We start from the raw sequence: 21011 nt of genomic DNA on the forward strand, positions 1-21011 counted from the left end.
TTGTGACTCCCACAATTAATTAACGCCTACAATTATTTCACCCATTTTTAAATATACTTGAAATAAATGTTACGTTTGAGATAATTAAATGGGGGGGGGGGGGGGGTCACAATACATCTGGACCACTCTGTACACTGATTGAAAACTTTCTGCCGATCGACAAAGCCAGTGCATCGCCCACCCATGTACACCCATGTGCATCATACACCGATGTACACCGCGATGTGGCACAGAGGCGGAATGATGTAATTAAGAACCTGGCCCATTGTGTCAACTACCGCGCCGGGAGGTCGAACGGAGGCGACTTCCTCTGGAATAGAAATTCTAAACGTTGCTACCCGCTCCAGCACGGCACTCCTCGAAGCCGCCCGTGATGATGATAAACACATTGTCCTGCGGAGGGAGCTGGTAGGAACGTTGGGTTGCTCGGTCAATGGACAGGGTCAACGGCGGCGTGGTGTATTCCGCAAATATGCCCGACTGTGAGGGCGGGCACAAGCCGGCGTGAGTAGGTTAAACGTTGAGTTTTATAAGGGCACCACGGGGTGACCAGCCCCTCCCCACCCCCCCCCACCCAGCCCCACCGTCCCCACCCCCACCCAGCCCCACCCCTCCCACCCCCCACCTAGCCCCACCCTCCCTACCCAGTCCCACCCTCCCCACCCAGCCGCTCCCCACCCAGCCCCACCCTCCCCACCCAGCCCCTCCCTGCACGACGGACGGACGGACGGACACAATAATCCCCTGTGGGCTGGTGGAACCAGAGGTTCCTACCAGTATAAGAGAGTAGAAAGCTCTCTCCCTTTACCCAGAGAAGCCTCGCCGAGTCTTAAAGACTCCAATCATTCGAGAGTCGTGCTATTAAATCAACATGGTAAACACACACACAGATAAAGATGTCTGTTAAACTCTAAAGAACAATTACGTTCAACAGTTCCAGCGTCGACTTGTTAAAGCGAACGCTGGGCCGGTGCTAACACCCTTTTCACAGCCCCGAGACAATGGTGGAAACTCCACATTACCGTGACGGGGCCGAGTCCTGTGAACATACAGCTGCTTGACTTGGCACACACTGAAACCATAGTTTGTGTGTGAATAGTGATGGTTAATATGGGGTGGGGGCGGGGGGGGGTTGGAGGGGGGATGGGGGGGATGCACGTTAGCCCCCCCCCCCCCACGTCTTGGGAGCCATTCCCTGACCACTGGGGTCGCTCCAGGGACGTTGCCTCTCCACGCCGTCGCTGTTGTGAATAGTGGAACTACTTCTACACGCGGAAGGATTTGGGAGAGTCCATACAGCCTTAGGGTTGAGGCGGGGTGGTTGGGTGGTAGGGGGAGTTGAAGGAGGTGGTGGAGATTTGCTGTCTGTAAAAAAACAAACTAAAGTTGCAATTACACGAATGACAAATTTCACCGCTTAAAAGTAGAAATAGCGACAACATGGGTTCAGTTCTGCTAATTTTCTTAAATTGTGTTCACGCCCGAAAAGCAACCAAGAAATATTAAAAAAACCACAACTGTCAAGCAAAACACTTGCGCGTTGCCTCTGTCTCGCTTTCTTGGCGGGGGTCGCTGTTTTCACTTGGCCGCGTTGACCACGGCTTTGGATTTGGGTGGCGAGAACCTGCACCGTAATTCTCCGAGCAAACGCGCCACGAGCTCGCAAGTTGCAACCACCGAGTCGCAGCTGAGCTGTCAATCACGGGGCGACACGCACGCTGCTGCTGCTGCTGGCAAGATGTGAGTCGCCAAGTACCGTCTCTTCTCCGGATTCTAAGACTGAATCCCCCCCCCTCTCCTGTGTGATGGGCTGACACGGTGGCTAGGAGATGTTGACTATCTCGCCTGGTATACAGGAGGCTGTGGGTTCGTTTCCGACCCTGACGCCTGCTGTATATTTGGAGTTTGCGTGTCTCTCTATCTCATCATCATTATCATCACGGTGGCTAGGAGATGTTGACTACCTCGCCTGGTGTACAGGAGGCTGTGGGTTCGATCCCTACCCTGACGCCTGCTGTATATTTGAAGTTTGCGTGTCTCTCTATCTCATCATCATCATCACGGTGGCTAGGAGATGTTGACTACCTCGCCTGGTATACAGGAGGTTGTGGGTTCGATCCCTTTCCCTGACGCCTGCTGCTGTGTATTTGGAGTTTGCGTGTCTCTCATCATCATCATCGTGGCTAAGAGATGTTAACTACCTCGCCTGGTATGGAGGAGGTTGTGGGTTCGTTCCCTACCCTAACGCCTGCCGTATATTTGGAGTTTGCGTGTATCTCTCATCATCATCACGGTGGCTATGAGATGTTAACTACCTCACCTGGTATACAGGAAGTTGTGGGTTCGTTCCCGAAACTGACGCCTGCTGCTGTATATTTGATAGGTTGCGTGTCTCTCTCCCCGTGGTCGCGTGGATTTTTCTCCGGGTCCTCCGGGTTTTCCGTCCACGTTTAAAGTCAACATCACGCGTTTAGAGTAATTTGGCTGATATAAATGTCCACGTGGCGATAAGCCACTAAGTTCAGCGATCATTTGTGTCCAAGTCGTTTCTGAAAAAGAGCGACATCGCTGAGTGGGCCTTAACCTGGGTAAAATATAAAATAGAAACCAGAATTTTTATAATTTATTGACACTGGTCGTCACTGCAAAGGCGCGAATTACTTTCCCAAGGGTCTTATAGAATACGGTCGCAGTGTAAACGCACTGATCAATCGTTGATCTATTCCCGTGCTAGGCTCACGCGTGCGTTGAAGCGCGTGGGTAGGAATCGATGCTTTTAAAAAAAATGGAATCATCTTCAGTAGCCTCTCCCCAAGCCACCACCACCACCTCTAGCGATCCACATTCCATCTCGTGTACATCATACAACTTGGAACAACGATGACGACCATTTATGTAAACAACTCATAGCAAGACACCACAACAATCATCACGACAATCACAAACCATGCCAACAAAGACAAAGATTCCCCTTGTAGCCTTAACAGACTGTTGGGGCAAGTGCTGTTAGCGAGCACCTATGAAGACCGGAACGGCACACGAGGGGGTGGGTGGTCAACACCACGCCCGAACGCCTTTGTCTCCCCAGTGGCGATGTTTACGCACCGCACCAGGTACTCATTTGAGGCTGAGTCGACGTAGGGGAGGCCCAGGACCGGTTCAGATCATCGTCACCGGTGTTGGCCGTGAGCGGGAATACACCCAACGATCAGGCTCCAACAAAAATCAGTGCCACACAACCCTACCACTACCACCACCAACAACAACAGCACCCATCACAACAACTACCACTATAACTAAGTCCATCACAACCCCCATCATCAACAACACTCACCATCACAACCACCACCATCACCATAACAGTTGCATCTTTCGATTGTTTTGGCGTGGTGTCACGCCATAACAATTACAACAACAGCCACTTCTACAACAATCAACTCCACGAACACAACATTGGGCCACTGTTGGCAACATCAAAGTATGAAGAGCATGTCTGTTGAATGTTCACCACGTGTGGCTAATGCAGACATGATTCCTCGCAAAGGGTTTATCTTTTATTACCGGAAAGGGTACAATGCTCTTCTTATTTTGTTCATACCACAACACCCATTTATCACAACCGCCACAACAATCGCGACCACCACAGCAATTAAAACACCACCTCAACACAACCACTGCCAGCCCTCCTGGTTGACTGCCAACATACAAAGACAAAGATCCCCCGTGTAGCCTTAACATACTGTTGGGGCAAGTGCTGTTAGCGAGTAGCACCTATGAAGGCCGGCACGGCACACGAGGGGGGTGGGTGGCCAGCACCACGCCCGGCCGCCTTTGTCTCCCCTAGTGGCTATGTTTACACATGGCGCCGGGTACTCATTTGAGGCTGAGTCGACCTATGGGAGGCCCAGGACCGGTTCAGATATACGTCAACCTGGTGTTGGTGGCCGTGAGCGGGAATCGAACTCGGATTTCCGGGTTCATAGCGCAGTGGTTTAGCCGCTCCCCACTACAATACAATAATTAAACATACAACACAAATAAAAATACTATATATACACGTTGCAAACAAAATACAAAACACAATTAATCAATCGTTTTATCGATCAGATAGATGTCGGTTAGGACTCTAAAGTAAAACAAAAAATAACCAATCCGATTAATCGATGGCTGTGTTTCGTGCCAGCTGCGTGCATTGCATCGTTGTCAGATCTCGGAAGCTAAGCATGGTCGAGCCTGGACATTGCTGGGATGAATTCATCAACGTGCACGCCACGTTGCTGTAGGCTGTGATAGGAGGTGGAGGGGGGCGAATCTTTATCTTTGGTGAATAATTAACCCCATTCCACCTCGGTCTGCCTTGTCACTTGCCAGCAGCGAGCCTCCCACCCTTCACGCAACGGCCTCAAAGTGCACCCAGCCTGGCACGAGCGTCGTAGTTGACGTGCACCGTCGCTCGGTAGAGAATGGCGACAGCTGTTGGGTTGTTGCTGGTTGTGTGTGTGTGGTGCGTTGCTGACTGTGTGTGTGTGTTGCTGTGTGTGTGTGGTGTGTTGCTGATTGTGTGTGTGTGTTGCTGTGTGTGGGGTGTGTTGCTGTGTGTGTGTGTGGTGTGTTGCTGATTGTGTGTGTGTGGTGTGTTGATGTGTGTGTGTGTTGCTGACTGTGTGTGTGTGGTGTGTTGTGGCGAGTTAAATTCCGAACCGCGGCTAACGGCAGTGGCAATTCGCGTCCAGAACCTGCGTCGGGCCCCCTTCGAGGTTGACTCAGCCTTCAATGCGTGAACAGTTGCGATTGTTCAACATCACCGCTGGGGATACAAAGGCGACAGGGGCGTGCGCCATGCAGCACTTGGCCCCAGTCTAGACGCAGGGATTGTGTACTGCACATATATACTGCATGTGATGTATGTACTGCATGTTGTGTGGGTGACTTTTCCATAATCGATGCCAGAACGCGTTTTTTTTGTTGTCAACAGCCACGAGCTTCCTCCCGTAATTGCACGTTTTGGTAGCTCCGCACTCTCAACAGCACCGCAGCTAATTCAGGACAATCCTCATACCAGCGAGGTGGACGGGTGGTTGGGTTTGTGTTTGGGTGGGTGGGTGTGTGGGTGGGTGTGTGGGTGGGTGTGTGGGTGGGTGGGTGTGTGGGTGGGTGGATGTGTGGGTGGGTGTGTGTGTGGGTGTGTGGGTGGGTGGATGTGTGGGTGGATGTGTGGGTGGGTGGGTGTGTGGGTGGGTGTGTGGGTGGGTGGGTGTGTGGGTGGATGTGTGGGTGGGTGGGTGTGTGGGTGGGTGGGTGTGTGGGTGGGTGGGTGGGTGTGTGGGTGGGTGGGTGGGTGTGTGGGTGGATGTGTGGGTGGATGTGTGGGTGGGTGTGTGGGTGGGTGGGTGTGTGGGTGGGTGGGTGTGTGTGTGGGTGGGTGGGTGTGTGGGTGGGTGGGTGGATGTGTGGGTGGGTGGGTGTGTGGGTGGGTGGGTGTGTGTGTGGGTGTGTGTGTGGGTGGATGTGTGGGTGGGTGTGTGGGTGGGTGGGTGGGTGTGTGGGTGGGTGGATGTGTGGGTGGGTGGGTGTGTGGGTGGGTGGGTGTGTGGGTGGGTGGGTGTGTGGGTGTGTGGGTGTGTGGGTGGGTGTGTGGGTGGGTGGGTCGGTGTGTGGGTGGGTGGATGTGTGGGTGGGTGTGTGGGTGGGTGTGTGGGTGGGTGGGTGTGTGGGTGGGTGGGTGTGTGGGTGGGTGTGTGGGTGGGTGGGTGTGTGGGTGGGTGGGTGTGTGGGTGGGTGTTTGGGTGGGTGGTGGGGTTTGTGGGTGGGTGGATGGGTGTGTAGATGGGTGGGTGGGTGTGTGAATGGGTGGGTGGGTATGAGACATACGTGATGCTGGTGGTGGTTGTAATGGTGGGGATCTCCTATACGGCGTCGCGTCCCCTTGGGCAAGCGGCTGACGCTACCACCACATCACCACGTGAATGAGCCCCTTTATCAGGCTGATCTTAGAAAGCTAAACAGTCTTGTGAGCCTGCTGGAGTAGCCTACTTGGATGTGAGGAATGACTGTAATAGCTGGTGTTGTTATAGGCGTGTGGGTTTGAGAGGTGGTCAGGAGATGGCAAGCCCGGCAGTGGATTCTTGAATCTATCTGTGCGGAGACGTTGAGCGTTTCCACGTCCGTCCGTCTGCGTGATGGAGGTTTCCTCCTCCCACACGAAGTCAAACTCTCACGCATGCACGGTCAGACATCTCAATGCAGCAACACCATCTTTGAGAAAACCAAAGTCTTGAGACTCAGGCCTTCCTGGATAAACGACGGCCACCGTGAACGACCATCGTTATAATTGCGGTGCATCATAGCCAGGGACCGCGCTGAGATGGACAAAAGAGACACGTTTTCGTGTGAAATCGTGAGTCAGATGAGACGAGCCAGAGGACGTTCACCGTGGAGATGGAGTGACGCAATCAGTTCGCGTGCAGACGCTGCACGGATCATTGTATCGTTGCATCTCAAGGGCGGCTTCGGGTGGAAAAGGGAATTCATCCAGCAGCGGAGAGAGAAGGATCGTGCTCGCTGATCGTGAAGATCGCAGCTGCGAGTCGCTGACGATGTAAACACGGGCGGAAGAATGGTGGCTGGGTAATGAATAGCAAAGCCACGGTCCGAAACCCAAGTGACACGTGCGTTTGGCATTGGCTTAAAATAAACAAATAAACGTCGGTGGTTTTCGTGTGCAGGAGGGAGAAATAAAGAAGCCCTCGGGGTGTTTCATGGAGCTTATCTGTCCGCCAGGATCGGGCGACTTTCATAATGCATTGCTCAAACAGCGGAGTGGCTCAACAGCCGTAGAATATATGGAGACAGACCCACATGTGTTTGCAGTGCTGGAAAGGAATGGATTCTCCAGACCAAACAACGCTGAGGGAGCAGCGATTGTTCAAGCAGGCGAAACTCTTAGACAAGAATTGGGGGTGCGAAAGAAGCTCTCCACCAGTGCCGGATTAAGCTCGTGCGGGCCTGCAGCATATGTTACAAAGGGGCCCTAAATAAATAAAAACGTAAATATTAAAACACATGTTTTAATTGCATAGTAAAGTCATTGTATTTTTTCATTTGCTATACAGCCAGATAATAGGACAAATCGCGAACCTTAAACACCCAGTCGTTCGTAAAAGTCGAAGGCGGTATAGTACTATAGTAAGAGCAAGTGCAGAATCACTGAACCGGAAGTGATAGCTTGAAAGCATTTAGCGCGGGGCTCTTGAAAGTGCGGGGCCCCTAGCATATGTAGTAGCTACTACATATGTAGCTACATTTGAAGCGTTCGTGACTGCAAGGATTCACTCTTAGTTCTTTCGGTAGAGTCACGTAGGTAAAAAAAATAAAATTAAAATTAATAAAAAAATAAAATAATAAAAATCACTATTATTATTTTATTTTCAATCAAATATTTTTTTTATTTTTTTTTTTATTTCATTTTTTACCTACGTGACTTTACCGAAAGAACTAAGAGTATATATGTAGCTACTTTTGCTCCGACGCTAATCCGACACTGCTGTCCACACGACGTGGCAGGCAGGCTCGCAGGCCTTCATCCAGCAGTGCATTGGCCGAGCGGGTGCACGGCCTCATTATTTGCGAAGCGTGCAATGGGCGATTCACTTACCAGCGATTCAAGGGACGTCGTTACGCCACGGTTGCTCGGAGATGTTGACTGCCTCACCTGGTATGCAGGAGGTCGTGGGTTCGATCCCAACACTAACGCCTGATGCTGTATATTTGGAGTCTGCGTGTCTCTCTCATCATCATCATCACGGTGGCTAGGAGATGTTGACTACCTCGCCGGGTATGCAGGAGGTCGTGGGTTCGATCTCGACCCTGACGCCTGCTGTATATTTGGAGTTTGTGTGTCTCTTTCTCCCCGTGGTCGCGTGGATTTTTCTCCGGGTCCTCCAGTCTTTCCCTCCACGTTTATAATCAACATCACGCGTTTAGAGTATTTGGCTGCTATATATTTCCCCACTATAAGCCATTTCATTTGAGCTATCATTTGTGATTGTCAGCTCAGTGGGCCTTACTTGGTAATTTTTTTTTAATGTTTGAAGCTTAGTTACTATTCGAACTAGACAACATTCGCCAACAACACGGTGACATGAATATAAAAAATATCACCTAGGCTACGTTTAGGGCAATGGCTCTTCTTCATAGCACATACAAAAAATAACATTCGAATTAGCTACTCCGTTTCAGAAAGTTCATATCTTTTTTGCGATATAAAACTTGTAGAGCTTGGTCTGTTAGCATCACCCATGGTAAATCCACTGCTGGATGAAAGCCTCGGCAAGACAGTCGTCACACTCGCTACTAAACTGTTATTATCGTACCAGGTAAAGCCAATGAGCCCCTTTTTTACAGAGGCGACCTGGCCACACGTGACGGCTCGTCGAAGCGGGTTCATCATCACACGAAGTTATTTATAGTCGCAGCCAAATCACCTTGAGGCAGTGCCAGATTATTGTAGTAGCACAAGTAGCTACACATGTAGTAGCTACACATGTAGTAGCTACGGGCCCCGCACTTTCAAGGGCCCCGCGATAAATGCTTTCAAGCTATCAATTCCGGTTCGGTGATTCTGCACTTGCTCTATTACTCTAGTACTATACCGCCTTCAACTTTTACGAACGACTGGGTGTTTAAGGTTAGCGATTTGTCGTATTATCTGGGCTGTACAGCAAATGAAAAAAAATACAATTACTTTCCTATACAAGTTAAAACATTGTGTTTTAATGTTTTTTATTTCGGGCCCGTAGCATATGTAGCTACTCTTGCGACGAGGATAATCGGGCACTGAATGCAGTGCGGCTTGTAAAGTAAACGGCACTGCTGCTCGTGTTTGCCACACGATCGCCAGGCGGCGCTGAGTCAACGCCTGTTGGATGAGAGACGCGACACCGGCATGCACTCGTCAGCGCAATGCGGAGTGCCAAGTCACAATGCCATCGCATCTTAAAGACGCCGTGCAGACACAGTCGGGCATGCCGACGTTATGGAGACGGACTCACAAAGGCAGAGAGGAGGCGCTACGCCTGGACTTGAGGGGGGAGGGCACGAGTCGACAACGCGGGTGGCTGGGCGAAGCGAGTTCGAGTTGGGGCGACCTTCCCACCGCGTAGACATTTGACTGAGAGCTTGACTGGGAGCCTCAAAAGGAAGCGTTGGTTGCCAGAGTGTGCGTGTATGGATGTTGGCCTTCTTTCGCACCGTACGTAGCCAACCGTGTTCATCGGACGTGTGCGGGAGGAGAGTGTAGAGTGCGGGAGGTTGAGAGGCAGCAGCGTGTGTGGAGGGGAGTAGAGTGAGATGAGAGGTAGGAGAGTGAGTGGAGGAGAGTAGAGTGAGATGAGAGTGGAGGGGAGTAGAGTGAGATGAGAGGTAGGAGAGTGTGTGGAGGGGAGTAGAGTGAGATGAGAGGTAGGAGAGTGTGTGAAGGAGAGTAGAGTGAGATGAGAGGTAGGAGAACGAGTGGACGGGGAGTGGAGTGAGATGAGAGTGGAGGAGAGTAGAGTGAGATGAGAGGTAGGAGAGTGTATGGAGGGGAGTAGAGTGAGATGAGAGGTAGGATAGTGAGTGGAAGGGGAGTGAGAGGCAGGAGTTCGTGGAGGGGAGTAGTTAGAAGACTGACACCACACATTGAGAGGGCAAGCCATAGAAAGTGTGCAACTTGTAAACAAGACGTTTATTTTTCTTTATAATTTCACGGGGTATTTTTTTTGCAATGCCCGATATATCAGATGGCTGACATTTAGCCCATGCTAAATGATACTCGCATTGTATTACAACAGTGATTATAAGAATTAACACAGGTTTTATTTAGTACCTTCCAGACAGTAATCCTTAACACAAAAAAAACCAATAACACCAATACCAACAATCCATATGCTCAACTGTTCGTAGGTTCGACAAATGACTTAACGTCTGCACCAAATTGGCCAAAATATCATTTACTTACGGCACCAAGCGGACGTGAAGGCACTCAAATTATACGAGGGGAGGCTTAAAACGATTTGAGAACACGCTGCGAATTAACAGGAGGAATGGCTCTTCAATTTAAAATTCACCTTTGCGACCCAACACCGACTTGAACTCAACATCAATAATGGACCGCCGGGTTCTTTAGGATGAGACTCATGGTTGGGTTAGGCACTGTTAAAATGAAAACCGGCCAAACGTTGAAAATGACCTACTTTATAATTGGGATGAGAGCACGCCAGTTTAGGGGGAGGGTGAGCATATTTAGTCAACACACGAGTGACCCAGCCACTAGTACTAAACATAACCAAGTAGCTCCTAGTCCTGGCCTTTCCCAATGAGCCTAACCCAATAGCCAAGCAGCAACGCCTGCTCGCCTTCCATTTGCCCCAATCCACTCGCCAATTAGGCACGAGTACTCGCTCACTCTCTAATCAACCAGCCACTATTACTAGCCCTCCCACTAACAAAACATCCACTAGTACCAGCTCTCTCTCCATCCCTAACTCCAACTAGCCACGAATGCCAGCCAGCTCTTCCACGAAACTCTAACCCACGAGACAACAAGCCAGGAGAACAAGCCCTCCCTTTGACCCGAACACAGCAGCCAATCAGTCACGAGTACGACCAGCACTCCCTTGAACCACAACTCTAACCAACCAGTCAGGATTACCAATATGACCACTGACAGTAAGTAACCAACCCACCTTCCCTTCCCACCCACCCTTAATCTCTGCTGCTGCTTTGTCAGGGGGGGGGGGGCTCCGTGTTTACGTTGTTCACGTTTTTAAATCGTTGGCATTGACGGCGCCACTTAGAAACGGCGGCTCTCAAAAGCGCATTCTCAAACCTCCCCCCGGGTATACACGCGATTGGACAGATTATAGAGCATCCCAAAAAAAATTAAATGTGTCCACTGATTAAATAACAAACGATCATCATAATAACAATAAACGGGAGAAATTCATGACGCTAAATTGGCTTGCTGATAATTGGCTGTTGACCAGTGCAAAACACACACACAAAGTCGCACACACTGTCACATGTCAAAGGGTTTCCTTTTCAAACTGCTCCTCTCAAAAACGCTCTCTTTCCTAACGAACATATATACAGTATACGCGGAATTATGTACTTGGCAAATGCCAGCATTCACGCAACATTTTTTTTATCGCAAGTTATTGCTGCTCTTTAAAACAGACCGGGGGGGTGGGTCCTTACAAGTCTTGAAACAAGAGTCGGTTGTCTTTGAACAAACATCTCCACTGTTGGTCCTGAAGCCAGTGCTGTGAAATTCCACGTTCCTTTGACGGGGACCAGCCTCACATCGGACAGACCAGAGCTGAATTTCCGTGCACTAAACTGTATAGGTAGTCTCAACATGTGCCCTGCTGTATGACACACAATGGAATGGCAGTGACGACGGTGATAATGATGGTGATGATGAATGGAATTGAGATAAATGGTTTATTTCAATGACACTAAGAAGGTTCAGTGGACATGGCGATGATGATTGGGATGGTGGTGGTGGCGGCGGCGACTGAACAAAATCAACCTTGGCTAGGATTGTGCGAAGCTTTTCCGCTACTCTGATTGAATTTCAATATATAAACAAACACAAGAAGCCACCTAGTAATCATTCCTGGCCGAGCAGCATGCCCCTACGCGCTTTGGATAAAACATCAAGCGTCCGAATGAGGTAGCCCCGATTAAGAACTACCCTTGCACGTCTAGAATCCGTCACTTGCGACAAGGTCAACTCTCAGTTTTCTGTGAACCGACCGACCGAGTGTTGATGGGGTCAACCGCGCCTACCACGGTTCATTCGCCGGCTGCTCGCTCGCTCACTCGTCCGAGGGTGAGCGATTCAGTGGCAAACGCAATGATCGCAAACCGCGTGGGCAAAGTAAACCGATGGCTTCGAAAACAAACGACACTCACCTCTTGACATCTCCCCCCCCACCACCACTCAACTCACGCAGGTAAATAAAAACACATTTCCCATCGGGCCCCCCCCCCTACCATTTTACACTTTACTTTGCATTATCTGGGTTGCTCGTTTCGTCGCCGTCTGCACGCTGGATTATCTAATCGAGAGTTGACTCAACCCCTAAAACCGTTGTGGAGTTTAAAAAACCATTGGTCTGGCTGCCTCCTGCCACGTGACGTGGCCTGCTATCCCCGGCAAAAAGGGGGGTGGAGGGGGGGGGTACAGCAAACCCTCCGGTCCCCTTCGAGAAAATAAAATTGCTCCCCTGCTCCTGTGCACAGCAATGACAGCACGCTCGCCCCCCACTACCCTGATTTTTAGGACAGGGTCTTGGAGACGGCGGGGTCACGTTCATTTCAAATTCTCGATACCTTAAAACAAACACAATGGGAATACTCAGAACATTTACTGGAGGGGAGGGGGCTGGTGCGAGTTGAGGTCTGTCCTTTGTGGGTCAACGTGTTCAACCACCCGATGCCCCGACCTCGACAAAACGGCAAGCGGCCTTATTACCAAAGTCGCGCACGCGGTCAGGGTCTGTGCGTGCGTCGTATAGCAGCAGCCACACGGGGTTTGTGTTGGCAGCGGGCTTTTTTGCCAGGGTCCCCCCCACCCACCCGCTACAGTTGTTTACAGCAGTCATAAAGCACGACGTCGTGGAAAGTGCGGGGGGGGGAGGGGAGGTCAGGTCTGGTCCATGCAAACTTCGAGTCTCGTTTTTTGTTGTTGCTATAAATACAACAGCAGCAGCAGTGCAACGACGTCGCAGACCACGAACCGAGGGTTCACACTCGAAGGCTCCCCACCTCTCCCCTCGTGACACGGAGAGTTGAGTGATAAGCGAGCAAAAATATTGAAAAGAACCTGGTAGTGGTGGGGGGGAATGGGGAGGCGATAGCCGTGACTCTTGACAGCTAATCCACAGCCTGGCCCTACCGCCGAAACCTCAACTCTAACCAGCTAGCTAACCAAACACTCGTCCCTAACCATTCGCCTACTGACAACCAGCCCTATCCCTAACCACTAAGTCCTACCCCTGACAGTAGTCACATGTCGTCGTCAGACAAACACCGGCCCTAGCCATAAACCACGCTAGTCCACTAAACACTTTAACCCCCAGCCCTAACTACGCTAGCCTAGCAAACACAAGCCCTACTCCCCCTCACTCTAATACTAACCGCACTCGCCAACAGACCATTAAACCACATTAGCCAACCACACTCCAGACCCGTAAACCGAACCAAATAAACAAACCCGCCCTGAACACGATCTCGAACCATAATTCTAGTTTTAAACTACTTTGTGTTTCGTTGTTTGTCCTTCCGCCGCACCTCCGATGAGCACCGTTGGCTTTGTACGGTGCGAAAGAAATTCAATATACGTACATTGCTAGCCAATCAACTTGCACTGAACCTAACTAACCACACGAGCCAACCACCCGCTAGCAATAACCCCAACACCTGTGACCTCCCTATCTTCACGCAGCCCCTCCTGTAGCGATTCTCAACCCAACAGAAGAAGTGAGAAGGGGGGGCTTTGTCCGCTCTTCACCTTCTCGTCGTTACGGCAAGCCCTCGCCTCACGTGCCCTGTTAACACTATAACGCGTTTTCGCTACTACGCTGTCCTTCCACGAGGGAACGCTTTTGACACTACGCGGAACGCGCTCCCCGTTATAACGGGGACGTGTTACAACGCGCTCCCCGTTACAACGGCGCTCCGAGCGGTGGACGAGAAACTACTTTCTTGAGCTGCGCGGCTTTGCGGTAGTGATCCGGTACGCGGAATGACCGAGTAGCACTGCGGCGGACCCACTGTTGTTTCCCTCGCCAGCTGTGTGTGCGGAGCAGTAGCACATCGTATCTTGCCAAACGTTTACCGTTGCATTATTTACGGAGAAATGGTTTTGCCTTAAACGCGGCACCTTTTAGGAATGAGTCTAGCCGCTGAACGAGGACTTTCCGTCATTTTTTCCCCTCCACCCACCACCACCACACTCAGAGCTCAGCACTTACACGGTTCAAATCCAACCCCCTGGTTGTCGCAGGGGGGGCCACGTGAACTCGCGTCCATTCACCAATCACGCGGCGTTTCTCGCAACAAGTCAAGTAACCACCCCCCCCACCCGGGTCTGGTTGAACGTTGGGGTCTGATCCGGTTTAGAGACGATCCGCACGAACTAGAGAACGGCTCTCACCTGACGATGTATCCGTCCGACAGGAGTTTGTAGCTCCGTAAATTTTAGTTTTTTTCATTAAGTTAGGATCAAGTAAGTCATTGCGGCACCGATGATGTCACTCCGGTACAGTCATTTACAAAAGAAGCAGCGATGTTTCAGAGACCTCTATGGACGCACACGGGAAAGTGAATTTGACGACTTTCTACATACTCATTACGGATGCTTCAAACTCGTGGCAGACAGCCCATGACACAGCCGGATTGCGTACATAGCCACGGCACGTGCGATCCTACCACGCCATGCCCGTCAGTGTGCGGGTTGGTGAATGAGAGGGATAGACGTGGGAGCATAGACAGTAGAGCACAACACCACCACCTAAGCCCGGCACAGCTATCACGCATGGCGGTCAAACATCCCAGCACGATCCAGGCTCAACCCTGCTGTAGCTGCCGAGAATCGATGAGATCGGGCGGATTCTGGGCGCGTTGCTCACAGGCCTAGTTACGTGTCCACAACGGGGCTGAGCAGTTGATCTTTTTGGGTTGTCTTTAGTTAAAAAAAAAGTTAAAAAAAGTAAAAAAAGAAAAAAATGGCTCTCAAAAATGTCCGCGTGACATCCCGACCGTCGGCGCATCGACGCCACGCGACGGTTCTCTTACGACTCAAATCACTCCCCACCGCCCCCCCCCCTCCCACGCCAACCGGTGTGCAAATGAGAGGCGTAAACAGGAGGCCGTTTCCGAAACGGTCTCCAACAGAAGCCGGGCTTTGAGAACTGAAGTGGGTTTTCACCGTGCGGATGTCACCGCGGCAACCCAGTGGGGAAAATGTATTCCTGCTCCGACTCGAGAGTGAGATGGAGCATCTTTTTCTGCGCGCCGTAAATAAAAGGAACGCATGATCGTGAGCGGGGATCTAAAGTGGGACGCGGCAGCTTACGAGGAGCATTTGCAAACAGTCGGCTTCAAGTTATTCCTTGCGGTACCAGTTACGTCAACACAAATTTTAAACCATCCCACACGCGCACACACGTACAAAGTCAAAGAACCACCATATAGCCTTAACAGACTTTTGGGGGCAAGTGCCGTGAGCGGAGGTATCTTGCGTCTTCGAGGTTGCTCCCGTTCTGCTCCGGCGGCGAATCGTTTCAACCCTCGAGTCAGTCCTTGGCCTCGGAGGCGTCTACGTCAGACATCCATCGACAGCGGCGTTATCATCCGTGGGGGGAGGGGGGGTAGGAGGGAGGTGGAGGGGGGCTCAGAGACGCAGCGCAAACCCGGGGCAGGGGGAAAGCAAGCGCACACACGGCAGCGGAACGCACAAAAAGACACTCGCCTCTCCGTAAACTTGAGACACGCAAACATTACTTCACGTACATGTCAACGAAGAGTAGAAATCCTACCGAAGTTTCATGCAGAAATCCTCATTACGGATCTCCGGTTAGACATTTACGAGATACGCTTAGAAGTAAAATTCTCAGGGTAAACACTACGAAGAGGCTGTTTGGAAGCTGACGTTTAAGGTGTCTTGGGCAAACAAAAACTAATTTTCATCTTTGCAAAGTCCTTTTTGCCCTGGGTTATTTCTTCAAGTTACGTGACCCCCCCCCCACATACATTATGGCCAGAGAGACGGGACACACATCTCATGCAAACGCCTTCAACCGTAACAGCAAAGCAAGGACAATTCAGCACAAAGAAGACAAGACGCGGCATTTTATACTCATAAAAGTTGCCATGGGGGGTGGAAGGGAGGTGTGGGGGGGGGAGGATGTGGTGTAAGCGCAACCCTAATATGCATAACTAATAAGATACAAATTGCTGGGAGGATGCAATCTACGATAAGGTCGCTCGTACTACTGCAGGTAAAGATGAGGGAGGCGATCACAGAATACGGAGGATTCACAGAATACGGAAGTGCGTGGGAAAGACGACAAACTTAAACGCAAAAAGCAGTTCTCTAAGAAGCACGTTTTTAAAAGAAATGGTGGTAACACAAGTAGCAGCTCATTTCATTTTTTATTTTCTATCTCCCACGTGCCAATGATGATCTTTGTCCCTCAGTTTCCACCTTTGAATGTTTAGCCAATGCGCGGCTGCGGGATGCTGAAAAAAACCCCTATTTAGTTGTACGGCCCAACCTTTCGATCTGTTGCTGCTTTTTGCAAAATATGTTTTGTCGAGACCCCAGTGGTTCGGTTTCAAGAAGCCTTCATTGGCGGCGGACGGCCTTCACGTCACCACGAAAACACGTTAAACACGGCACGGGAAGTTTTGGCCACAAACGGAGTAGAGGCTACAGTTTCGTACGTACGCACCAGACCCTGTTTCACGTATTTTCATCAATAAATATCGACAACGCTGCAAAAAGTTCCGCTCCTTCATTTCCATATACAACGCAGTACCTTTCCTAACTTGTGCCCGAATTAATTAAATAGTGGTTTTTAAATCTACACTCTCTTTTTCCGTTTCGTATTTACACACGTATGGTACAATCGGCAATTTCGTTCCCAGAACTCCGTACGCACCCAAAACGGTTAAACATTTCCGGTAAAAAAGAAAATAATTAAGTCGACGGGAAGCACTGTCGGCCAGAAGCCGCGGCTCTTTGAACGTCGAGTGGAATGTCATCGCGACAACGCTGGCCTCACGGACGCAGCCGCTGTTTGCCGCCGTCACCGCCGCCGCCGGCGTCTTCGCCACTCGTCGATACCGTCGGATCGTGCCACGTCGCGACTTTGCCGACACGTGGCCCAAAGCAGCGGATTCGCTCCTGCCTGCCACCCAGAGCCAGGGGGCGGCGGGGGCAGGAGCGGTCGCAAACAGCGCGGCCATGGGAGGTGCGCCAAAAGGAATTGGGCGGAGGTCCCTAAACGCACGACGCTGCACGGAGCCGATCGCTTCACGCGGCGGCGGCGTCCGTGGGCAAAAGTCGGAGCGCCGTGACGATGACCCCCGGGGGGCAGCGGCGAAAGAACGGCGGAGGTTTAAGTCGAGTCCACGCGGGAGGAGGCGGCCGGGGTAAATCACAAAGCGCGAGGGGGTGGGTGGGTTGGGAGGCAGTAGGGGGGGCGGGTAGAGCAGAGGCAGCGAGCGTCGCGCTCAGTACGTCTCAGAGTCCGAGTCGACGATGTCATCGTAATCGTCGGTGGCACCGGCGTACGAGTCAACGCCACCGCCGCCACCACCGCCGCCGCCGCCGCAGGCTACGCTACCAACGGCACGCGCGTACGCGGCCACGCCGAGAATTCCCGCGCCGTTGTACGTCTCCTCGGCGGCGGAGTAGAGCGCGCTTTTCAGCGGGCCCAGGCTCCCCGAACGGCGGCACAGGGCGCCGAGGCCCAGGGCGGGGCTGCCCAGCCCCGGACACAGGGGCATCATCGTGGCCAGGATTAGGGCCAGGCAGTCGGCCACGTCTTTGTTAGGGGCGCATGCCAGGGCGGGCGTGTGACCTGTGGGAGTTCCGCCCGTACGCCATGCAAAGGCGGACACACGTTGATTGGGAAAGGGGGGGGGGGGGTTGGCGGGAGGCATAGAGGGAGACAAACAGGGGCAGGGGGTGGGACAGGGAGAGGAACACACAGACACCAAAAGCAGGCGTTAGAGGAGTTAGACATGCAGAGGCCCAGGTGGTGTAAGAGACGCGTCGAGGCGCGGGGTTAAAACAATCAGAACGGCGCGTGTTCACCGTCGCGTCGTACGACTGAGAGAGCGTCGCACACCACGGGAAGCGAGAAGTGTTTGTAACCGAGATCACGCTAGGAGCCACAGGGGTGGGGAGGGAGGGAGGGGGGTGGAGAGGGACTTGCGGCGATACAGCACGCCCCGTGGTCTGGCGGCGGTTTTTAAATTGTGCCGAATGGTGACAGATTGCATGGTGGACGACGCAAGGGGGAGGGGGGCGCTGCTATTTACGGGGATCGCTCGTGTTAATGGTCGACGGTTTGATTCCAGACATGTAACATGAATCGGGGGTTTATTTTTTGTTTGAACAAGGTCCCCTTTAAAATTTGATATGGCACGTCGCTTTGGCTCCGCACCCTGTCAAACTAAAAGAGGACCAGATTGATTGAGGTAGAGTGCTGCGATAAACAGGGGGGGGTTTATCGTTCGCCGTAATGATTTGCGTTCCCATTGAACGGGACGTACAAGCCCCTCTTGTCAATCCACTTCCGGACGAGGGTCTTTCCGTGTCGCGTCGATCATGACAGTTGTTTGACTATAACTTCATTGCGCAAAACACACTGGACTGCCGAAGAGGGGGGCCAGCACGTGCCCAGGACCAGTTCGGATATTGCGTGCTGCTAATTTTAGCTACGGGCCTGGAATTCAAACACAGATGACCGGGTTCACAGCGCAGTAGGCTAACCACTGCGCCACGGCCCCACCTCGTTTAGACAATCGTAAACAACATAGTATTGCAACTTAACGCTTTCACAATCGGAGACATCCTCAAGTTGCAGGGTGGGTTCCGTACACCGCTGAATCTCGGAAAGCGCAAGCGGGTCGGCATTAATTTTTTTAAGGAGGCACAGCGCCGTTGTTACTCTTTGCAGAGATCCGTCGCGACACGACCACGGCACTCTATGATACCTGGCGCCAAACTTTGCCACACGCCCTCCCGGATGGCCTTGTAGGAGCCTCGGTGTGGATAAAGTAATTTTATTTTTTCTTTCGGTTCGTGTACGTCATCGGAACAGAATCGAAAGAAAAACTTACGACGTACACGTACGTCAATCGGATAGGGTTAAGCTCTCATCGAGAACAAGGCTTCGAATTTCACCGAGACCTCCCATGCACTCCCACCGCTTGGTGACAGTATGGGGCGGGAGAGGTGGACTGGGGCCCGAGTCTTTGCAAGGAAGAGGACAAGAAAATCTCAACCAATATTGAAAACCCAATTGAGTGGTGGGGGGGGGCGGCTCCAGCGTGGAATGGTTTTGAAAACGACGACATCAGGTCCGGGTGCTTGCGGGGTTCTGTTAGTGCAGGCTCCGGCACACAGGGGCATGCGTCTGCGCACAAGCACGGCACAAGCGAAGCGCGACGGAGAGCCCCCCAACCCCGCCGACGTGGAGGACGTTAGACCGGTGCGCCGTTTAACCCGCGGTGGCTGCGAGTGAAACGGCGCCGTGGTGGAGAATCGAACGGCACGTTCACGGTACCAGCGGCAGCTCGCGTGCGCGGCGCATGCGCACATTCGCAACGAAACGCCCTTCTCATATCCTCTCTTTCTATTTAGCCTTGCGCGCAAAACCTGCTACTAACTCGGCACGGCAAAAGCGGGTGCTAAACTGCTGGGCGTACGTATGCGGTTATAGGCAAAACACACACAAGCACACGCAAGTTAATCGTTGCTATGTAGCTCTTTTTCAGATAGCTCAACAAAGTGGCTTATCACGTTCAAATTACAGCAGCCAAAAACACTCTAAAACGCGTGTCGATTCTAAATGTGAAGGGAAAAACTGGAGGATCTGGAGAAAAATCCACACGACCACGGGGAGAGAGACACGCAAACTCCAAATACACAGCAGCAGGCGTCGGGCGTCGGGATGGAACCCACAACCTCCTGTGCACCAGGCGGGCGAGTTAACATCTCGCCACTGTGGCGCGCTTACCGTTTTCGTCGAGAGCCAACACGCTGGCCCCCTTGCTCAGAAGGTCCTGCACCACGGTAGAGAGGCCGTTGCGCGCAGCCAAGTGCAGTGGCCTAAGTGCGGAACGGCGGAGGGTTAATGCCGCACTCGATCGCCACAGCCTCCATCGCCGTGCTCAGCGAGGGCGCGTGAACGTTCGTCAAATCCCAAGCACGGAGACACGACCGCGGTCGCGAACATTCAACGACGACACAAAGTCTCTCAACGAGACACTCGAGCAGAGGCGATAATCACACACTCGACGGTGTATATATACACGGCCACAGGGTCACGCTCATCCACAATCACACGCTCGACGCACGAGGGGGTGGGTGGGCCAGCACCATGCCCGGCCGCCTTTGTCCCCCTTAGTGGCGATGTTTACTCCACGCGGCACCCGCTAGAGTCGATCTAGGAAAAGCCTAGCAGCGGTTCAGATAATCATGAGCGGGAATCGAACCCGAATCTCCGGGTTCGTCGTGCAGCGGCGCCAACGGCTACACTACCGGAATAACCACACTAAACCAGTTGCATAAATCCAACCACAGTTGCATAACTAAAAATACAAAGACAAAGATCCCCCCTGTATAGCTTTAACCGACTGTTAAGGCAAGTGCTGTTAGCGAGCACCTATGAAGGCTGGCACGGCACACGAGGGGGTGGGTGGCCAGCACAAAGCCCGGCCTCCTTTGGCCCCTCTAGTGGCGATGTTTACCACCCGTCGCACCAGGTACTCATTGAAGGCCGAGACTCCGGGCCTCCGGCTGCGTAGTGCAGCAGCGCTAACCGCGACACTACCGGCATAACCACACACTCAACCACAGGCATAACCACACACTCGAGCACACGACGGCTGTGCACGTGTGCGACTGCGCATTCTACCAGAGTCACGTGACCACACTCACGTCTGCTGGTTGCGGTTGGGACAGTCAATGAGGGCAACGACCTCCACCTTCTCCAGCAGGAGGAGAGCGCACGTCTCGTGACCCTGGCACATGTGAACAAAGACAAAGAGCCCCCGCTGAGCCTCGGACAGACTGTTTGAGCAAGTGGTGTTAGCGACCACCTATGAAGGCCGGAAGCGGACGAGGGGGTGGGTTGTAAGCACCATGCCCGGCTGCCTTCGTCTCCCCAGTGCTGATGTTCACACGGCAACAGCTACTAAATTAAAGCCGAGTCGACCGAGGTGTTCTT

The 21011-nt window shown here is 52.2% G+C and overlaps 1 protein-coding gene across 5 annotated transcripts in view; it reads right to left on the bottom strand.

The window, feature by feature from the left end:
* Window positions 1–9698: 9698 nt before the first annotated feature.
* Window positions 9699–21011, bottom strand: part of LOC144724678 (serine/threonine-protein phosphatase 6 regulatory ankyrin repeat subunit A-like) — a 58542-nt gene continuing 47229 nt past the window's right edge. For 4 of the 5 annotated variants that reach the window (XM_078603988.1, XM_078603985.1, XM_078603986.1 and 1 more), the window contains 3 exons: window positions 20723–20805; window positions 19800–19891; window positions 9699–17633 (listed from right to left, as the gene is read on the bottom strand). In XM_078603988.1, the coding sequence (XP_078460114.1) occupies window positions 17284–17633; window positions 19800–19891; window positions 20723–20805 (525 nt within the window). In that variant the 3' untranslated portion in view covers window positions 9699–17283. The remainder of the gene's footprint in view (window positions 17634–19799; window positions 19892–20722; window positions 20806–21011) is intronic. The other variant, XM_078603989.1, reaches the window with a different exon arrangement.

This window comes from Lampetra planeri, chromosome 21 (assembly GCF_965212315.1).
Source record: "Lampetra planeri chromosome 21, kcLamPlan1.2.h2, whole genome shotgun sequence".
In the NCBI taxonomy this organism is placed as follows: domain Eukaryota; kingdom Metazoa; phylum Chordata; class Hyperoartia; order Petromyzontiformes; family Petromyzontidae; genus Lampetra; species Lampetra planeri.